At 45.3% G+C, this 14,848-nt stretch overlaps 1 protein-coding gene across 17 annotated transcripts in view; it reads left to right on the top strand.

Moving 5' to 3' along the window:
- Nucleotides 1–14,524, top strand: part of PXK (PX domain containing serine/threonine kinase like) — a 92,990-nt gene extending 78,466 nt beyond the window's left edge. The window contains exons 17-20 of one of the 17 annotated variants that reach the window (XR_004029733.1): nt 697–759; nt 8,933–8,965; nt 10,779–11,892; nt 13,147–13,229. Coding sequence is in view for 16 of the 17 variants with exons in the window: in XM_003257235.4 (XP_003257283.2) it covers nt 697–759; nt 13,147–13,355 (272 nt within the window). In the remaining variant the exon portion in view is untranslated. Of the gene's footprint in view, nt 1–696; nt 760–8,932; nt 8,966–10,778 lie in introns of all 17 variants that reach the window. The other 16 variants (XM_030811541.1, XM_030811538.1, XM_030811535.1 and 13 more) reach the window with 16 other exon arrangements.
- Nucleotides 14,525–14,848: the final 324 nt, after the last annotated feature.

The following is a 14,848-nucleotide window of genomic DNA, read 5'->3' as shown; positions in this document are numbered from 1 at the left end:
TACTTCATGTCAGCTCAGGAAGATATTTTCTAGGGATCGCCAAGTAATGGGGAGATGCTGAGAACTTGGGAATATTTGAAATATAATAAGGTTACTAGATCCAGAAAAGGCATGCAACAGCTGGGATTCACATTGTTTTAATGTGAATAAGGACATTTACTTATTCTAGATAAGAAAAGGGCTGTGAAATCCGTAAACTGAATAGACTGACCCTATCTAGTTGACACTACCTGCTGATAAAATGGAACTTCTGCAGAACGCGTTACTGGGTGGATGCTGTAGGGAGTGCTCCCTTCATTTGGAAGCCTCTAGCAGGCTGCTCTGCACCTCTCTGTCTGCTGTACCACTTGTGGCTTCTGTCACTTGTCATTACCCAGGAGTGGAGGTTGGGTCAGGAAAAGATACGGCAGCCAATTGCCTAAGCTGTTGATTGTGCAGAGTTTCAAACCAGGCAGGCCATGGGGAGCAGTGGGAGGCAAGGAGCTTTTAGTGGCTTGGGGAAGGAGGTGGACCCTGCACCAGAGTAAAAGCCTGTCATTGGGTCCAGTCTCTGAGTTTTTTGTCCCTCATCATCTCGTTTCACAAGGCTCACACATTAGCCAAGTGTAGATTCTCAGACAGCAGTGGGTCCCAGCCTGGGCCAAATTCCAAATGTCTTTCATTGGTCCCCATGAGGGTTTCTCTGTTTTATCTTAGCAGGATCTGGGGCCAGCTCACCTCTCACGTCCCCGTCATCGCCAACTCCACCCTCTACATCAGGTTAGTGATGGAGTAAAGTGACATGCCACCTTCCTCTCCACCAACAGGAGGAGCAGGCTTTGCCTCTTCCTGCCTTGGCCCAACAATTTCAGGGGTTAGATAGCAGCAGCTTTCTCAAGAGAGATCAGTGTGAGTGCAAATTAGCAGTGTCATTTGGGAGAGCTGAGGGGCTAGATTTCCAAGCTCAGCGTTCACAGGGAATGGACCAGTTTCAGGGCCACTAGCCACCCCTGGGCTCCAGCTTGCTGTCTTTGCTGAAAAGCTTCATGCAGATCTTCTCAGATTGGAGCCTGTCTTGGTACGTGCTTAGCTGAACAACACAAATGCGCTGTGGCCCAGGGGTCCTGTCCTGCCAGGCCTCTCTCCTCAGGGAGCCTGTCCATAGGGTCAGTTTTGTCACAGAGCACAACTGGTAAGATGCCTAGGTGGACGAGTCAAAGAGTCACTGCATTTCTGATTTTCTGGCAACGATTTGACTGTTTTGCTCTGTAATGTATTTAATTATCTGAATATTTTTCTGTTATTAGCCTTTGCTTCACTTTTGTAAATTAGATACTAGTTTTGATTGAAAACTGTAAAAAGCAATTATCTTGGAGACTGTTTATAAAAATAATCCCTAATTTTGTGGAGTAGCCCCATAATACTATCTTTCTTTTATTTTTGAACTAAGATGTCTCTCCTAAAGTCTTTTGCAAGCCCAGTAAAAACAATTGGGACACCAGTATCTCCTTTTGCTTCTTAAATGAACCAGTTGTTCCAGATGTGCAAGGAGCTGCTTCTGCCACTCAGAGCTTGCTGGCTGTGCCTGGAAGGGTTCCTACAGCTGTGTGAAGGGAGAGTCATTGGCAGGGGGTTGGTATATGAGTTGATCCCATATTCATTATTAATACCTAACACAGCACCCAGGAGCTGCCAAGAGCATTCTTCAACTCCACTCAAATGCTTCTAACTGACCCTCCTAGGAAAATGAGAGCAAACACAAGGGGACTACTGTGAATGACTTACTTCTGGCTGAGGGTGGTTACTGGTGCCTTACTGCTGAATGTTCTAGGGCCTGTTTTGGGTAGCAAAGTACCTGGTCCATGGGAGGATATTCTTGTCCTTATCTTACTTTGTCAGCAGATTTCCCAAGAAAGCCCCCAAATGTTGATCAAGACAGAAAATAGGGCTTTTTTGTCTTTTGTGGAGACAAACTGTTCAGGCTGATCAGAAATGTCTGGTGATCTACTGCCCAGACTATATAGAAGATAGGATATTAATTTAACACCACTTAGGCATATTAAGAAAATTGGAGAAAATTAATAGTGAGAATCCAGAAATCCTCCTTTAACAAGCAAGGTACTTGAGGCATCTGTTTAAGGGTTCACGGCCCCTGTCTGTGTGGTTAGATCTGCCCCTGCTCAGTTGACTGCTGGTTCTCATCTCTAAATGCCTTTGGGAATTTACAATCTATTTGGACTCTTGGGGGGAATTCTGTAATTTATCTGTGTTTAAATGGGTGCTGTCTCATACAGTAGCAAGTTTGCATGAGATAAGGTAACTTTTAGAATAAGAGAAAAAAAGAGGAATCTTGTGTAATTAGAGTCAATGTTGGGAAAACTTGGAGGTGAGTGGGAGGGGCATTCCTGTGAATTTGATAGCACCCAGCCTGAAGGGGAGTCTTGAGGATTTAGAAGGAAAACACATGTGAGGCCCCAGCACAATGGCAGAGTGAAAGTGCCTGGCAGAGATGAGAGGTTCCCAGCAAATATTGGCTCCTCCTTTCTTTTACCTCCTTAATGTTTTGTTGATGAAATTGACTCAGCCTGCAATCTGACCACTGCTGGGCATTTCCTGTAATGCATCTCATGAAAATGGTAACTAATATTTAACAGTTGCCTGCAACCTAGCATTTCAGGTCCTAAGCATTTCAACCCAAGGGAGTTTATCCATTCAAGATGTAGTCAAGGTGCATTTACTGAGAACCTATGGTTTGCTGAGGACTGTGCTTGGCCCTGGATTACAGAAATGGCTAGACAAGGCCCTAGCTCTCATGGAGTCACATTTCCGGTGCCTCTCAGAAGCTCCAAAATGATAGACACTGTTTAGGAAAAACTCACACTCAAAAGTGTTTTTCCCTATTCTGCACTCAACACAATAATAATCAACACAGACAGACTTCTGTGACCAAATGTCAGGGCGTGGGGGAGTGGTTCTGTCCACCACCAAGTAAGCAGTTAGTTTTGCTGTGGACACCAGCTGGGTGTCCTCCAATTCAATTCTGACACTATCTACCTGGAGATAGCGTCAGACCCCACAGGTTGGGGCTCAGTCCCCAAAACTACCTGCTCTTTCTGACACCATTTGCAAGGATGGGACTCCAGAACTTTTGACCAACCAGCTTCAAGTAGGAGTTCCCATAGCCCCCTCTTTAGTTTCCGTTAATTTGCTGGAGCAGCTCACAGAATGCAGGGAAACATGTTTACTGGTTTATTATAAAGGATGTTACAAAGGATACAGATGAAAAGATGCACAGGGCTAGGTGTGGGGAAGGAGCTTCCCTGCCTTCCCTGGGCACATCACCTTTCAGGAACCTCCGCATGTTCAGCTATCAGAAAGCTCTCCAAACCCTGCCCTCTTGGGCCTTTTATGGAGACGTCATTGGATAGGCATGATTGACAACCATATAGAAATGTTGTTATAGAACCCAATTTTGTTCTGCTCACCCAGTGCAATAAAATCAGATACCCACACCAAGGCTGTTGCAGTGATAGAAAGGAAGGCATTTATTGCAGAGTGCTGTGCAAGGAGGACCAGGCAGCAAAATGCTAAAAAATCTGACCTTCCAGATGGCTTATAGTAAGGCAAGGATTTTTAACGGTGGGGTAAATTTCAGGAAAACAGAAGCTACAGGCAAAATTATAAATCAGTACACCGAGGCTGCACATTGGTTTAAGCTTAAAAGGGTGGGACATCTTGGGGGTAGGGGGTGCTCACAGGTAGTTTCAGAGATCTGACTTGCAGTTGATCTTAGTTGCAGAAGCTCTAAGAATTTTGGGGTCAGTAGAAAAACGCTAACTTGCTAGCGGGAGTGACTTTGTCCAAGCCTTTCAGGAAGAAACTTAGAACAAAGGACGGTGGTATGGATAATAGGTACAGTTTACTCTTCTTTTCCTCCTCATCTGGGATCTTTGTGGTGAGGGTTTTCAGTGGGGGCCCGAGCCTTTGAAAGACAACTCAGGGACATATGTTAAGATCTTATCTTTAGTTTCTATAGGGCAAGGGAACTTCTCTGGAGCTTTAACTTCCTTGGCTATTGTTCTTAAGCCACTTATTACCTTCTTGTTTACCAAGTTACTTAATTACTTCTAGGGCTAGCTGGATGCCTGGAATTTTTCTTAAAGGAACATTTGGATTTTCCCTTATTTCCATGCCTTGAGGTTTACAGGTCCCTAAAAGTTGGGGGCGGTCCCAGTTCCATCTCAGCGTGTTTGGACAAAAAGGGTATGATCTAACCCCAGCAAGGCCTGTTTGTTCAGATTCTGCTTGGCCTTTCTGTACAGCTTTCCTTCTTCTAGGGTATGGGGCGTGTGTAGGAGATGCTTGGTAAATCTTTGATTTACATAGGCTTGTTCTGCCTTCAAGGCCTCTGGAGAGTGAGAGCAGGACTCTGAGCCTAGGGATTACACCATTTTTGTTTTTGAGGCAGTCTTGGTCTGTCGCCCAGGCTGGAATGCAGTCGTGCGATCTCGGCTCACTGCAACTTCCGCCTCCTGGGTTCAAGCGATTTTTATGCCTCAGCCTCCCGAGTAGCTGGGATTATAGGCACTCACCACCATGCCTAGCTAATTTTTTTGTATTTTTGATAGAGATGGGGTTTCGCTACGTTGGCCAGGCTGGTCTTGAACTCCTGACCTCAAAGTGATCCACCCGCCTCGGCCCCCAAAGTGCTGGGATTACAGGCGTGAGCCACGGTGCCCGGCCAGGATTGCAACTTTTGGCTGGCCAGCCCATGCTTAGGCTGTTCTTTCTTGCAGAACTGGAGGTCGGCCTTCTTCTGGGCTCAAGTGATCCTCCTGCCTCAGCCTTCTGAGAGGCTGGGACTATAGGCGTGCACCACCACATCCAGCTAATTTTTAAATTTTTGCAGAGACAAGGGTCTCACCATGTTGCCCAGGCTGGTCTCAAACTCCTGGGCACAAGCACTCCTCTCACCTCAGCCTCCCAAATTGCTGGGATTATAGATGTGAGCCACAGCACCTGGCCTCCACAGTTCTTTCTAATCAAGCACACTCTAAATCCTAAATCCACTGTGAACTCTGGCCTTTGGCAGTTTGCTCAGCAATAGATCAGCAGCAATAGATCAGCTTAGGTAAGTTGAATTCAGCAGCAGTGCCTTTCTTCCCGAAAGCATCGGTTGTAAGCACATTTATGGCAGCTAAAGGTGGTTTTAATCTGTTTCTAAGTGAAGGGGTCTTACCCTTATGAGCCCTTTCCAGCAATTGTGTAAGGGCTGGGGCCTCTCCCTTTTCTTACTGTAGCTTCTTCTTCTTACTGTAGCTTCTTCTTCTTACTGTAGCTTCTTCTCTGGGGGCTCCTTCTTGAGGTCCTTACCAAGCTGATGGGAGTTTAAGTCTGCTGGCAGTTCCATTGGGTGGGTTGGGATTCTCTAATACTCTTTTGCTGAGACCCCTGTTTTTTCAGTAAGAACATTTCTAGCACTGTCTTTTCTGCAAAAGGTTGTTTTCTGCCTGAGGAAGGTCACTTTTTCCAGGACTTTAAAATTCTTTATCCTGGTTTATTTCATGGTAATATCACCAACTAGTATTTATACTCTATTCATAGAACTGATTGGTTTTAAAGGTCCCAATTTACACACACACAAATATTCCCTCCCACCCTCCATTGGGATTAGACAGGCCTGTTGCCTTGCTATCTATTTGTTTGAGACAGGGTCTCTCTCTGTCACCTTGGCTGGAATGCAGTGGTGCAATCACGGCTCACTGCAGCCTTAACCTCCCACCTCAGCCTCCTGAGTGGGACTACAGGCGTGCACCACCACCCTTGGCTAATTTTTGTATTTTTTTGTAGAGACGGGTTTTGCCATGTTGCCCAGGCTAGTCTTGACCTCTAGGGCTCAAGTGATCCTCCCACCTTGGCCTCCCATAATGGTGGGATTACAGGCATGAGCCATCCACACCCAGCCTTTTTTAAAAAATGGGTTTGTAAAAGAGTATTTTGGGAAAGCTAAGTAGGCAGAGGACCTTAAATTGTTATTTAAAATAATTATATCTAGCCGGGCGCGGTGGCTCACGCTTGTAATCCCAGCACTTTGAGAGGCCGAGGCGGGCGGATCACGAGGTCAGGAGATCGAGACCACGGTGAAACCCCGTCTCTACTAAAAAATACAAAAAATTAGCCGGGCGTGGTGGTGGGCGCCTGTAGTCCCAGCTACTCGGAGAGGCTGAGGCAGGAGAATGGCGTGAACCCGGGAGGCGGAGCTTGCAGTGAGCCGAGATTGCGCCACTGCACTCCAGCCTGGGCGACAGAGCGAGACTCCGTCTCAAAAAAAAAAATAAATAAAATAATTATATCTAATATATTTGAAGCACTTATTTTATGCCAGGCACTGTTGCTTTATAGTCACTTGTTTCAGTTAATCATCATGAATACCTTCTTATCCAGTGTGAGTGGACTCCAGCTTAGCTCCATTTTAGTTGAAGAAACTGACGCTCTAGTAGGATTAAGAGACTTTGTTTTTTTTTTTTGAGACGGAGTCTCGCGCTTTCACCCAGGCTGGAGTGCAGTGGCGCAATCTCGGCTCACTGCAAGCTCCGCCTCCCGGGTTCACGCCATTCTCCTGCCTCAGCCTCTCGGAGTAGCTGGGACTACAGGCGCCCGCCACCACGCCCGGCTAATTTTTTTTTGTATTTTTAGTAGAGACGGGGTTTCACCGTGGTCTTGATCTCCTGACCTCGTGATCCGTCGGCCTCGGCCTCCCAAAGTGCTGGGATTACAAGCGTGAGCCACCGCGCCCGGCCAAGAGACTTTGACCAAGGTCACACAAGTTAGGGCGGTGCTAGAGCCAGGAGTGTAACTTGTTCTGTCTTTGTTCATTTACCCCATTGATGTATTGAGTGCCTGCTTTCTTCAGGGTGCGCTGCAGGGCCCGTGCTCTTAAATACTGTGGTTGGCTGGTGTGAAAAGAACCCTGAATGTTGAGTCAGTAAACCAGGGCTTGAGTCCTAGCTCTGCTACATTCCCGCTATGACCTTGGACAAATAATTTCTGTTTTTTGAGGCTGTCTTTTAAAAGAAGTCTCGCTCTTTATTAGATAGATGGCATGCATGGCGAGGCTTTATAAGTAGTAAAGCACTATCAGGTATGAACTATGAATGTCTTGCAATCAGATAATTCTAGCTGTTCTTGCTTGTAGTTTTATGTTTTAAGCAATAATTTTGAGGTGAGAGAGCTGGCAGTTTGTAGAAAACCCAGTTTGCAAGAACGAGTGGAGAGAAAGGGAAGTTTCAAATCTGCAGAGGAAGAGGTGTGGGAGCCCGCCCTCCGAAGGTGTGCTTAAAATTCAACTCACAAAACAGATTAATAAAATAAAAGGCATACAAGTTTATTTAGTGTGTATACACAGGAGCCTTCCGAATAAAGACCCAAAGGTACAGGGAAAATTGTCCATTTTTATGCTTAGGTTCAACAAAGTATGGACAGCTGTGTGGAAATATGATTGGAGGAAAAGGCTATGATCTAATGCTAATAGGCTGAATGGGGAAACCCAGCAAGTCTGTCTGTCTAGATTATTCTCAGCCTCTCTGAGCAAGCATTCCTTCCTTCTGGGTATGAGCAGGACCATCTCTGGAATGGGGGTCTTACAACTTATAGTCAGACAAGGTAGGTCAGGTGATTTATTTTCTTTTTTGAGATGGAGTTTCACTCTTGTTGCCCAGGCTGGAGTGCAATGGCACGATCTTGGCTCACTGCAGCCTCTGCCTCCTGGGTTCAAGTAATTCTCCTGCCTCAGCCTCCCAGGTAGCTGGGATTACAGGTGCCCACCACCACGCCCAGCTCCTTTTTTGTATTTTTAGTAGACACAGGGTTTTGTCATGTTGGCCAGGCTGGTCTCGAACTTCTGGCCTCAGGTGATCTGCCCACCTTGGCCTCCCAAAGTGCTGGGATTACAGGCGTGAGCCACCATGCCCAGCCAAGTGATTTCTTTATGGACAGTTTTTACACAGAAAGTGGAGGGAGAGTAATATTTTTAGGTATGATGGCTGGCTTTGGGGAAAGGGGTTCTGTTTCTATGACCCACCTTGGAGAAGGAGGGATTCATGTTTCTCTGGCTAGCCTTGGGGGACAATGGTACTGAGAAGGCTGGAGGGCCTCTTTTCCATTTCCCAGCCCCTTTCCAGGAGAAGGCTGTGGGGCAGAGTTGGTTCATTAGGAACTCTGAGATTTACCAAAGCATGATCCTTCACATTTAGCTGGGGATCTAGTCAGTTTAAAAGAAGACAAGAAAAACATTTGCCTTGCTTTCCTTTTTAAAACGGCTTTATGGCCTTAAGTAAGTTTCACTGCCCAATTCAGCCTCTAGGGAGGGGCTCACAGGGCCTCAGGGAGGGGCCCAGTGCTTCCGCCTTGAGGATGCCTGCCCAGAATCTCTGGCCTTAGGCCTGCTCACACTCCTCCCAACTTTAAAGAGACAAATCTATTGTAGACTCTAGAAGACTTGCTTGGAAAAAAGTTATGGGTTTTCATTTTTCTCCCCTCTTGATCAACCGTCCTTGTTTAATAATAGAACTAAGCACACTCCTCATATCCATTCTGCTCTTCAGAGGTAAAACCTTCATGGCTCTTCTGAAGTGAGCATCGTGCTTGTAAATAAATAAAAATAGTATCTAACTGGCTCAGAGGACAAAGAACGTGAAGAAAGTGACTCATTAGGTGGCTCGAAAAGCGATTCATTGGTTATTCTATAAATACATTTGCCATGTTTTAAAAGGCTTACAATCGTGTTTACAAACCAGTGCTGTGGTTAATTTGAGTATATCCTAGTTTCGAAGTGAGAATAATCAGCTTGTGATTCAGACTAATATTTTACTGTCTTACTATTTGATTAAATGACACTAAAATCTGAATAATGACTTGTGTCCCCCCTTTCTCTCTCTCTCTTTGCTGTTTTCAGTAGAGCATGCACCATTTTGAACGTGAATTTTCGGTAAAGTAAACTATGCTGATTTCTCAAACTTTAAAGATGCTCTGTTTCTGTGTGTGAAATAGGACCCAAAGTGTCTCGATTGCTGAAGTGATGAACAAGTGGGAAAGCAGATTTGAGACTATTTCCTTATCTGAATATTTAAATGAAATACAGCATCTTTAAAAAGCACCCAGTGACTTCATCTATATTCATTTCATTTTCATCATGACCTTCAAAATCTTCATTTTCACTCTGATTTCAGTTTTAAAATACAGCTCTAAAACCTGCAAATCAACTGCATGGCATTTTGGTATATTTTAATTTTGGAAACCATAACTCTCAAAGTCCTGTTGCTGCAAAAATGTTGGTTCCTAGTTACTCTGATGAAGAGGAGTGTTAGGCACTTGAGCTCTTGGTTACAGGGAGACAACTTACTGGCTTTTATAACTGACGGTAGGGAAAAACAGTTCTTTTGTAAGCATCCTTTATAATTCTCAAGCTGTAACAGGAGTACAGCCTCCTCACCTGCCTGAGGCCAGAGGAGAAGGTGGTTCTCCCGAGAGCTGGGGGCTTGCCTGCTTCGGTTCTCTCCCGAGGGTGGCTGGTAAGTCTGGTGTTACCCTAGTGTGGTCTCATGGCCACTTGGTCTCCCCTCCTGTATGTGACCACAAAGGAGCTCAGAATTAGAGAGACCTGTAGATTACCCACTGCTGGCTGCTAACATGGGCCTAAGAGTCAGCGGGGAAGGGAGCCGGGCGCAGTGGCCCACGCCTGTAATCTCAGCACTTTGGGAGGCTGAGGCGGATGGATCACAAGGGTCAGGAGTTCAAGACCAGCCTGGCCAACATGGTGAAACCCCATCTGTACTAAAAATACAAAAATTAGCTGGGCATGGTGCCACGCGCCTGTAATCCCAGCTACTCGGGAGGCTGAGGCAGAGAATCGCTTGAACCTGGGAGGCGGAGCTTGCAGTGAGCCAAGATCGCGCCACTGCACTCCAGCCTGGGCAACAGAGTGAGACTCCATCTCAAAAAAAAAAAAAAAAAAAAAAAAAGGAGTTGAGGGGGGACCCTCAGACATCCTGTCCACAAGGCTGTTGAGGGGGTTTCTGGCCTGGCATTCCTTCCTTCCTAGATCTGACCTACGCTCTCGCTGCAGCATTCTCTGCCCTCTGACAGGGCCTCTCTGCTGGACTGCCAGGTTCCCATGTGGTTTGGTGGAGAGGATTTTGGGGTGGATGGAGTAAGTAGTTGGCTCTCAGGGATTTTGTCTAAGAGAAAGTGAGATGGGAGAAATCGGGACTGACCTGGTCATAACTGAAGGTAAGCTGTTGGCAGCATCCCCATCCCCCTTCCTGGGTGCGAATTCAGGTATCATCAGTCTAACATGGAATCGGCCTGCTCTCGTATGTGGCCTGGAGATAAGGGTATTGGAGGTCTCTTGGCAGGAAGGACTCATTCACATTTTAGGGGTGGAGAGAGCGCAGGCGGCAGGCAGTTGTTCCCAGGTTTGTCACAGGCCAAATGGTAACTTTCATTTGGCCCTTGTTGCCCCTGCCCCGTCTTCCCTCCATTGTTAGCCACATGTTATAGCTGAAGCCCCAACGGACCTTTCAGGAAGCTTGTGGACCGTGGAAAGGGCCAAAAGGAAAAGCCAAAAACAATCAATGGGGCAGAGTGAGTGAGACTGAGTCCCAGGTCTGTGTTCCTGCCGCCTCCAGTTTCCACCTTCTGACCCCTAGACCTCTTCTTCCCTCCAGAGTGTTCCAAACTGGCAAGCTGGGTCTGGCCTTCCTTGCCCTGGTTGTACATAAGAGCCACCATGGTTGTTGCAGGCCCAGTGAGGAAAAGTGGACCTGCTGGGACATCAAGCCCCACTGGACTGCTCCAGCCTGCTGAGGCCACATCAGGGAGATCCTGCTGCCTGTCCTCCTTTCCTTCCATCTGCTTTACTGGAGCCCTGGAGCCCTTTGGACGGTGTATTTATTCACACCACCTACATTTTCAAAGAGACTCATTTAAAGTGACAAGTTTCAGCCTTTACTTGGACAGTGGAAAATCCATGTACTGAACCCCACCCTCAACTCCCAAACTCTGTGGTGGCGCATTTGCACTTCTAATTTTGAGGGCCTGGTAATGAGGCCAAAACCAAGGGTTGCTTCTCTGTGAGGCCAAGCAGTTTTGTTATGTGCCAAGATGGCAGCCCCTACCCGAGCCCAGCTCTGAGGCCCGTCTCCCGTCTCCCAGAATCCTTGCCTGGAGGGCTAGTCAGTCTTTAGTAGAACTCCCAAGTACTGCCGCAGCCGAGAGCCTGTCCTTAACTGCACAGTGATTCTTCTGCCGGGGGTCAAAGCACAAACCTGGGAGACAAAAACCCTGGAGCTCCTTCTATTACACTACGTGGCCCTGAATATCAAGTCCAGATTCCACTGCCCTTTTCTGGCTATTGGGTGGGAGGGTGCTGGGGAAGGGCATTGGCACCTACTCACCCCCAAGTGGGCAGAGCTCACTCCTTTGGGCCCACTTGGTGTTGTAGTCAAGAGACTCAGTTCCAAAAACCTTCAGTAGAGGTCTCCCCTCCTCCTGGTATTTCACTGGTTGCTCTCCAGAAGTCCTCTTCAGAGGAATGCTTATCACACACACACGCTTATTCTCCATTTTCCCACTTCAACAGTTACTTCAGGTTTAAAGTCCTTTTTATCTCTGTAACCCTGTGACATAAAGCCAGGAACATTTTCCCACAATCCACCTTAGCATAAAACATAACAGAATTTCATTCATCAGTTGTTACTGTGTAGAACCAATGAACATGTTGGTCATTTGTCTGTATTTAATCTTTATTTGTATTGCTATATTTGAGCATTCCAAGATTGCAGAGCATGAGTGTGTGTATTTGTGTGATTCCTTAATTTCAGCTGCCTTAGGTTTGAGTAAAAGATGTAAAGAAAGGTAAGTGATTTTCTATTGTAAGACTTTAACCGATACCTGTCACACTCGGTGAAAAGGATGTACTTACTTGAGTATCGTATTGGTGATTCTGAGCCAGTCATCCATACAAACTTAAGTAGGGTAGCTTTACCTGTTATCACAACTCAGTAGCAGTGTAGGGGAAACCACCTGGCAGAATGTCTCCCTGGAGTAGCCCTGGGAGGGACAGAGACAGCATCTGACAGGCAGAGTCTCAGAGAGCTGTAAGGTCACAGGAGACGAGGCAACTAACTGTGGCACAGGAACATTCTTTAAGGCAAGGCTTTTTCTGAACTCGGTGTTTATTCTGTCCTGAGAGAACCATTCATTGATTCCAAAATATAAAATTTGAGTTGCAAAGTCCATGTGCCTGGAAGCTGAGGGAAGTTTTAGACACCTGCCCAGTTTCCCTCTCCTTGCCCACTGCGGTACAGCACGACATTCTAGTTTCTCCTGATGCTTCATCAAAGACACATTTAGTGCAGTTCTGTCCTGTTCCTTGGTTGGGCCACAATGGAGAGAATAGTACTTGAGAAGGATTTCTCTGTAAGAATACCATGGCAGAGAGACCCCTCTGCCCCCTGCTTTGCATTGCTAACAGTTATTAGCATTTTATATTTCTTTAATGCAACCTAATAGGAAATTATTGAGACAGACTCCTCTGGGAAATGCATAACCCAGGAGGCACTGATTCCTTGCTGAGAATCCTGAGTGGTTTGTCATTTTACATAAAATCACATCCTTCAAATATTGTGTTGGAGCAGTGAAAGAACTGTTCATCCCGTATGAATAACTGACATTCAGGAAGCCCAACTCCATCATGCAGATGTCTATCTTTAATTGCTAGCTCAGAAGCAGACAGAGCTTCCTGGTACCTGGCTAAAGTAACTGATAGATGGAACTCTTCTTGGGGGACTATTACTAATATTTGCAAATGGGGTCAGAGCCTCATCTATGCAGAGAATGTCACCATATATGGTTTCATGTAATCTGTAATTATTTGTTCCAACAGCCTTTAAGATGACTATTGTTTGAGAAACATGGCAACTTTTAATTCCCCTTTGATGCTTCTAGCTTTGTTTAGTATTTTAAGAACTCATACAGTACTAGGTATGTTGGTCCCTCTGAGGAAAACATGTGAACTTTCACCAGTCCGTTGTGCTCAGGACTGAGCAGTAGCGTGTGTGCAGGGCAGCTGCGGAGATGAATACTGATTGTCCCCTTTTTCCTCCACAGGGATATCTGCATTACCTCCACCTCCTCCACCTCCACCACCACCAGCAGCTCCCTTGCCTCCTGCGAGCACCGAGACACCTGCCCAGCTCTCATCTCAGGCTGTGAATGGCATGAGCCGAGGGGCCTTGCTCAGCTCCATCCAGAATTTCCAAAAAGGAACTTTGAGGAAAGCCAAAACCTGTGATCACAGTGCTCCGAAGATCGGCTGAAGCTTCCTGTTTACACTTGGAGGGAAAAGTTCTTTTTTATTCCTACTCACCCCTACCCCCCAAACTACGCTCTTCCTGGGAAAGTAATTGCTGAGCCAGTACAGCCACAAACAGTACTATTTTGCAGATGCTCATGTAAGAAGCTTTTCAAGAGGGAAATAATTCTTTAAGCAGAATAAAGTTAGGCTGGCATTGCTCCCTTAAGATTCTGCTCCTTTATTAACCCTGTAAAGGAGTCCTGTTTATCCTCTAATGGGCATGCTTCTGGGGCAGCAGCACATTGAAATATTTTCACCAACTAAAGGAAACAGACAGAAAAACAATGACAATATTCAATCACAGCAGTAACTGGCCTTTGTGTTGCAATCCCTTCTACCCCATCAGACAGCTCCTAGAAACATTCCTCTTACAGTTCATTTCTCTAAAGCATTTTCTGATTCTTAGATAACTCCAATTTTTGCTACCTTTATCTTAGACATTAACACTATAGCCCAAAGCATAGTCACTTTGCTGAATCAGAAAGCAACTGAGTTCTTCATTTTCCCCTCAAATAGAATGGGGAACATTCACAACATTCTCTTAAGTTCTAACAGGAATACCATTGTGATTATAGAACTCAGGGCTGCTAAAGCAACTACTCTAGACCCATAGTTCTTTTTAGTTAGAATGTATTGAAACAGACAAAAATATTAACATCAGAAAAAGCTCTTGCCAATTAGAGGATCTTCTTAATCCTCAGCAATTAAGTTTGGGGTTTGAGGGGGCAGGTCATTGTTACAACAGAAGTAAATTTGGCATCTATAGAAATCAATTATGATTTTTGAAAGATTTATCTAAATATATCAATATAACATCTCTTTAATGTTAGTCATTTATTAGATCCTTTATCCTGATTTGCTTAAACCTTTCAATAAATTGCACTTTAAAGGATTATAAATAATCCATTAAAAAATTGAAGTACACACATCAGTGTTGGTTACTATGCAGAGAATGTCATTGTGTATAGTTTCATGTAATCTGTGATAAATGTCAGCTGTATTTTTTATTAAAATCATGTCAAGAAAACGTGTTGTCTGTAGCTTGACGAGATATTTCAAATGAGAACTTTTTGTAGCATCTGTTGTTAACAAAGAATAGATTCACACAGTCTAAGGTTTCCTTCCTACCTATTCTGCCTCTATTCTTTTGTCTCACTTTTCCTCTAAGAACTAAAAATCCTGTTTTGCTACTTAAATTAGGTACCACCTATATGCTCCTCTAACTAATTTAAACCCATCTTTTCCATCTCAGCTTCTGAAGAGGGCAGTATTTGACAGAATATATGATCTTTGGAAATGGGAAAAACACCTGATATAAACTTTGCCATAATTTTAAAGAGAATGCTATTAGAATTCGGCATTTGGAGAGTTTGTGGAGAAGTTCCTGTTTCAAGTGTGATGCAACCTAGGTGATTACCTGATGGAGGCTTGTGAGGCCTGAGTCCTTCTGAAGTC

The sequence above is a fragment of the Nomascus leucogenys genome, chromosome 4 (genome assembly GCF_006542625.1).
Source record: "Nomascus leucogenys isolate Asia chromosome 4, Asia_NLE_v1, whole genome shotgun sequence".
Classification (NCBI taxonomy): Eukaryota; Metazoa; Chordata; class Mammalia; order Primates; family Hylobatidae; genus Nomascus; species Nomascus leucogenys.
Note: the sequence above shows the minus strand (reverse complement) of the source record. Positions and strands in the feature narration are given on the sequence as shown.